We start from the raw sequence: 7,035 nt of genomic DNA, 5'->3' as shown, positions 1-7,035 counted from the left end.
TGAACTGGATTCGTATTTATAATTGAGGCGAACAAATAGTTTCATAATATTAAATCACTGACAAACAAAATAAACAAACAAAAAAGAGAAAGAAAAGTGAATGATATTGTTTTTAAATACGCAAGAGAGAGAGAGAAAATAAAAACAACTAATTTCAAATATAACACCTCGGCCAGCAAGTTTTCAAATCAAATATTTCTCAGCTTGGGCTTTGAAAAGTCTTGTTTTATTTAAACCACAGATCACAGTAAAGCTTTCACACGATGGAATCCATTTCATTTCAATATTGCTTCAGAGTTTAAAAACAATTTCCCCATTTAGAGAAGAAAAATAAATATCTTAAAAAGCTTGTCTCATTTTTGCCATAAAAAATGCATCCTCAGTAGTTGGATAGATGGCGTTGAGAGTAATCACAGTCACTCGTGGTTCATTCAAATTGTCGAAGCGGGCCATTTTCTTTCTTCATCAATACAAATAATCTAAAAAAGGGAAATATTACTTAAAATTGAAGTATAAATAAAAATGGCTAAATCTTATCAGAGACTACAGTAAAGAGCCATATGGCTTCAATGTATGATTTTTTTTTTTCAGAGCCACTTTATATAGAAGGAATGGTTTTCGAAATCTCGAAGGGGACTCATTCGATTGGAACTTAAAATTTCATGTGCCCCTTTTAAGAGTCAAAACTGAGCGGAAGGGTAGCCAGTTACCCTCCCAAACCATTTTTAGCTGCCCTCCCCCCAAAGATATCCAATAAAATTGTGAAATAGCCATTTTCTTCCAAATAGTCTAAAGGTCAAGTAACTATACCTCCAGGTATGACATAGCCCCACATTACCCCTGTGGTAAGGGCTGTAAGTTATACAAGTTGCCCATTATTTACATATAAAGTTTGTTATTGGAAAAAGAGGGTCATGTTTGACCATGAGTCTCCAAAAAGCTTAGGGTATTAAGGTGAAACTTTCAAAAAATGTTGAAGGGGATGCTGAGCACAATCAAGAAAAACTACGTGCATGATTTTGATTAAAAGGGCGTATCAGCAATAGGGTATAAAGTTGAAACTTTCAAGGCATGTTGATAAGGATACTGATAAGTCTTCGGAGTGCAACTAGTCCCCCCCCCCTGCCCGAAGGTTGAAGCGGGGCATTTTCTATCTTAATTAATACAAATAATCTAAAAAGAAACGAAAATATTACTCTGAAATTAAGGCATACATAAAAGAGCTAAATATAATAAAATATATGACGCATACATAAAGCATTCTTATGACGCAATCACCAAAGAACTAATGACAGAATGGCAATATCTACAAAGTATTATCCCCTTCAGGTCATAATCACGACAGTATAGAAAGCGATGATACAATCATGTTTAAAATGATAGTGGTCATCAAAACATAGCTTTCTAATGCGTCATCAATCGATAAAGCAGGTATATACGTCTAATTCAGAATCACCTAAAATATGAAGATTATGGTTATGATTTTGGAAGGCCATTAAACTATCTTATTTTAGTATTTTTATTTATATTTCTTGCGGCAACTTGAAATTCATTGAGACTACAAAGAGTAAAATAAACCATTTAAAATCCTTTAAAAAATGTGCATAGTTATTAAAGTTACAAAATATATCACACACACATCCCCTTCCCCACTTTCAAAGTTCCAACTTCCAACTGCATTGTGAAACTTTTTTATGAATTTGGTTTTAAAAATGTATTTATAATTTTAGAACCACTACTTGAAACTTATTTTATCGTGTCCTTCTATTGCATTTGAAAATATTCATGCTTGTGACTTTTGGCATTCTTAATTTTTTTTTTTTTAAATTTACTGATCAATGCAAGAATAAAATAGGATTAGGTAGACTTAAAGAATGACCATGTCATGGGGGAGGGGGAGTGTGAACACCCGTGGATTCCGGTGCAGAGTTTTTATTTAGTATCAGAATAATGTTTAATATGGATAAATTCTAGCGATGCATCTCACAACAGGCCAGTTGAAACAGCGATAAATCTGTCCAACATCGCATCATTTATAGAGTGAGAACACAGATTTCCGAGTTTTGATTTCGGACTACCATTTACTTTAGTATTCTTATATGTATGTGTTTTGGTCCTTAGGACTCATTCGGCATTACGCCCCAATATCTTTCATGCTTTGAAAGACAAGGACACCGAGATATTTGTATTAAACATATCTCACTGACCTTACTCATCTCATTGACGACTTACTTCCCTTCCCCACCCTCTCGCATGGCCAGGGAAATTTTTTTCTACTGATTGACTTGGTGCAAACACAAGCAAAGTCCAGAAACTCTGCACAAAAAAACTTCATTCCAAGGAATATTGGAATATTACAATGATTAGAATTATAAGAATATTATAATATTCCAATATTGGAATATGAAATATTAGAGCGATGTTGGGTAAGAGGTGAAGGTGAAGAGGGGATGCTGGGTAACGTGAAAATCGATCAAATGGATAACTTATAAAACCCATTTGAAAAGTCTTGTTAGTCTTGTTTGTTTGTTGTTTTTTTTTTCGTTTTTTTTTTCGCAATAAGTATTTTCCTTGAAGATAAATTCAACTGTTAGAACATGGTTGAATGGCTAGCAACCGTTTTTGATTTGATTTTTTATTATTGAATAATATAGTTGTTCTCCCTATATATACAGGCTGTAAGAGTCTGATGTACTACCAATTGCTTTTTTTTCTTAGTTTTTAATTGTTACGGTAAAATCTAATTTTTGATCTAAGGATTGTATAAGAGCTGGAAGATCACTTCTTTGATATGACAATATTATACAGAGAGAAAAGAATTATTTAATATTTTGTTTTTGTTATATATATATATATATATATATATATATATATATATATATATATATATATATATATATATATATATATATATATATATATGTATGTATATATATATAATGTTTCAGAGATAATAACTTGGCTTAAGGAAAGAGAGAGAAAAGAGGGAAAAAATTGTCTTTCTAATCCAGCAATTGAGATAAATGAGCACTTGAATGAGGTCTTAACCTTAATCATCTATCCAATTACCCAGGACAGAACAGCATGACCCAATCGTCAACCAAATTTATGCAACGTCGTTATTAATAAATATAAGCCGTTATAAATTTAAAAGCAGAAGCACCATAAAATTAACAAGATATTTCCAAGTAATTACCTTCCATTAGGGCTTAACATAGGCATATCACCAGCCTAAATGGGTTTCGACGCTTTACTTTCCTTACCCGGCAAGGTGGAGCGTCTACCTTATAGGCATTTTATGGTATCCCTATGTTAGGTAAAACTTGTGAAATACATGCAAATTAGTAAAATGATTCAATATATATATATATATATATATATATATATATATATATATATATATATATATATATATATATATATATACATATATACATATATACATATATATATATATATATATATATATATATATATATATATATATATATATATATATATATCATGATTATTATTATAATAAATATATTTGTCTAATAAAAATTACTTAATTTCCTTATTTTACTTTGTTTTTAATGCCAGCAGATTTGTTAATGAAAATAAAATTGTCATTACTTTTCTATTTGAGCCTTCTTTAAAAGATTATTTGGTAGTTTACATAACGTCTTATAAAATATTTATATATATACATATATATATATATATATATATATATATATATATATATATATATATATATATATATATATATATATATATAATTATATATATATATGATATATTAATTAATTATTAATAATTACTAATTAATTATTATTAATTAATAATATAAATTATAAAACTTATATATATTATTAATTATAAATAATATTACATATATTATACAAATATAATTATTAATATATTATAATAAATTATTAATTAATTATATATAAATAATTTTATTTTTTTTAATATTTTACTTTTCTATTCGAACCTTCTTTAAAGGATATATTTGATAGTTTACATAACGTCTTATACAATATTTATATAAAACCCACCAATAGCTTTCCTAAACAATGCACGGCACAACACAAGAAAAACACAAAAGGGCGTGACTTATTAACCCGACACCAGAAACATATAACTACAAAATCTAGACACAACATTTGTCTCTGAGATACACACAGAAAGAAACTTAAAAAGTAACTGCGTTGAAGGGAGGGTGTTGAACTGCAATCAGCCCTTTACTTCTGTATTTACTCCTCGGTTGTTATGTAGATTATGTAGTATGTCGTAAAGGATTATACATCTACGGTAATAAAACTGGCTGCACACCCTTGGGGGGGGGGGTCAAAATAAGGAGAAAGTGCGTTTTCAGGCTTCTTTCCAATTCTTTTTGGGAGCAGGGAGGGAGTGAGGGATTTGAATAAAAATGGAATAGTTGTGGTCATCAAGCCATGGCTAATTGTAGAAAAAGCCAAGATACATAGTCAGAAGCAAACCTAGCATTAACCCCCCCTCCCTTACTAGGATTGTATAAAAAAGATGTTAGTTCGTTCGTTAATAGGTATGTCTATCTATTATTCGTCCATGCATCATTCCTGGGATAGTAGAATCCAAGGTAGATAGTCATAGAGCAAAGATAGTGATAGAACCTATAGTTTTTCAATTATTTTGTTAATTTGGCAAGGGTAAAGGGCGGGAGTAAGTGTGCGTCTCTTATTGGACCAATATTTGTTTCTTATGTTTTAGCTAGTCACGCCTGCCTAGAGTCTCAGGCAAGTTGACGAAGAATTTAAAATTGACATAGGACCATTAGATTGCCTGGAATGAGAGGTGAACAAGGGACGCCTAACCCATGGTCTTAGGCAGGTTGAACCAACAATTTAAAAGCGACACAGGACCGTTAATTTGCCTAGGATGAGAGGCAAATAAGTGTCTGTCAAATTGGGCCATTCTTAAATGAATGTCCTCTGGACCGATCTCGGGGTCAACAGTCTTCAACTCTGCTACACAGAGTGGTTTATCTTAAGTTCTATTTAAATAGCTGCCAGGGTTGCCAACTTGTGCAATTTCTTCTTTTTTTATTTTTAGTTTCCTTCGGAGGGGGGGGGGCATATTACAAACCTGCCATCCCCCCTGAGAAAACTTATAGTTTGGTCCCAGTAAGGATGGATATCGTCACGAATAAATTTTTCTATCAGACAAAAAATCAATTCACCTTTTTTTATGGTTTTCATAAATGCTAAAAGTGAATTATAAAAACTAAAAAAAAAAGCAAAACAAAAGCACATGATTTGTTCACCCCATACCTAAAATATCTAACTACGATGAGCTGGACGCAGCATTTCCGCCCGAGGCAAAAAGCCCACCTGAGAAGGAACTGGGTTGCAGGAACGAAGTTGAACTGCTACCACCTGATGGCTGCTGTATTTGCTGCTGTGCAGCTTGTTGCTGAGCTTGAGCTGCTTTGCTGTGTTTTGAGATGGGTGGCTGGAGATACTCGTGTTTGGAAAGTGTTATAACATCGTCTCTATCTTCTTTCCTATATGCTAAACAACGACGAATAAAATTCTGAAAAAAAAAGAAAAAAATATTTAGTAATGATATGTTTGACCGATTAATTAATAAAGTGAATAACACTGAATAAAATTTTTAAAAGAAATTTTAATTACTTAGCATGACATTTTAAATTAATTATTATATTTTTATTAACAAAAAACTAATAAACATACAACAACGAATAAAACTCTGAAAAAGAAAATGCAATTAGTAACTATTAATATTTTTAACTATTTAATTAGTTCAAATTAATAGATTAAAAAACGATGAATACGAGTCTAAAAACGAAATTTAAATTAATAACCATGACATTTTTATTTTAATTAATAAGTTATAACTAATAAGAAATAAGCAAACAAACACCGACAGATAAAATTCTGGAAAAGAACTTAAAACTAATAAGCATAATTGTAATTATTAGCATATAATGTATTAACAATTCCAAAAGCCAATCAGTACTGATAATAAATTATTTTGACTCCAAAATACCAATAACAAAAGAATGGTTCTTCAACAAATGCAGTAGGGGGGGGGGAAACTTTACAAAAAAAATTTTAATATGCATTGTCGTTACTTTTTTACGAGTCAAATACAAATGTTGGGGGTTCTGTGCCAAACGTGTCTTCATTGTTCTTCCCAGGACAATATCTTAGCTACCCCCCCCCCCTCAAACTTCAAATTTACACTAGATATACACTAGAAATCAGTTCGAAAAAGGTAGATGGCTAAAAAAGTTGACAACGGGTATATGGTTGAAAAAGCTGGAAATAAACAGCTGGAATGACAGAATAGAAGTCAAACAAGAAGCAATTATCCATAATGTCATTATCCTAAGCATAATCCATAATGTCTGACGCAAAATAATAATTCTGACGCAAAATAATAAATCAGGTCTTCGATCAGAAAATTAAGGAAAGACTGTAGAGAATCAATTGCATAGATTTTAAAAATTTTACTCAAACGAGGGGCATAGTTGCCAGTGATCTGTTATTTGCCTAGGAAAAGCTTGGAAAAAATTCCTTGTTTTCGAGTTTCTATTGAGCAAAAATTAAAAATAAAAATTTTCTTTTCTGAATTTCAAATTGTACTTTATATCTTCATCAAATAAAAAAAAAAAAAAAAAAGGCAGCATTTTCGGTTTTTCATTGAATAAAATCGAAAAGAACGAAATTGACGTCACGGTCAAACTGATGCCTTTATTGAGGGGATTCTGGATCTTTAAAATTTCTAAAAATTTGTTTCCATAATATCATTGCAATATTGACTGTACTTGATATAATAATTTTCAATTGCCGGGTCCGGTCACCCGTTCTTAAGTTAAAAATACCTCATTTTTTCTAAATTAACACACACACACCCAAGTCTCCTAAAGAGAGCGGATTCAGTCCGGTTATGTCATTCACGTATCTAGGACTTGTGCTTATTCTTCCCACCAAGTTTCATCCCGATCTCTCCACTCCAAGAGTTTTCCAAGATTTCCATTTCCGCCTC

The 7,035-nt window shown here is 31.2% G+C and overlaps 1 protein-coding gene across 12 annotated transcripts in view; it reads right to left on the bottom strand.

Annotated features, from left to right (window-relative positions):
- LOC136038845 (serine/threonine-protein kinase tousled-like 2) overlaps positions 1-7,035 on the bottom strand; it is a 119,121-nt gene continuing 112,086 nt past the window's right edge. For 8 of the 12 annotated variants that reach the window (XM_065722263.1, XM_065722268.1, XM_065722264.1 and 5 more), the window contains 2 exons: positions 5,295-5,556; positions 1-479 (listed from right to left, as the gene is read on the bottom strand). In XM_065722263.1, coding sequence (XP_065578335.1) covers positions 5,308-5,556 — 249 coding nt within the window. In that variant the 3' untranslated portion in view covers positions 1-479; positions 5,295-5,307. The remainder of the gene's footprint in view (positions 480-5,294; positions 5,557-7,035) is intronic. The other 4 variants (XM_065722267.1, XM_065722271.1, XM_065722272.1 and 1 more) reach the window with 2 other exon arrangements.

This window comes from Artemia franciscana, chromosome 18, assembly GCF_032884065.1.
Source record: "Artemia franciscana chromosome 18, ASM3288406v1, whole genome shotgun sequence".
Lineage (NCBI taxonomy): Eukaryota > Metazoa > Arthropoda > Branchiopoda > Anostraca > Artemiidae > Artemia > Artemia franciscana.
The sequence above is the reverse complement of the archived record's forward strand: the minus strand, read 5'-3'. Positions and strand labels throughout refer to the sequence as shown.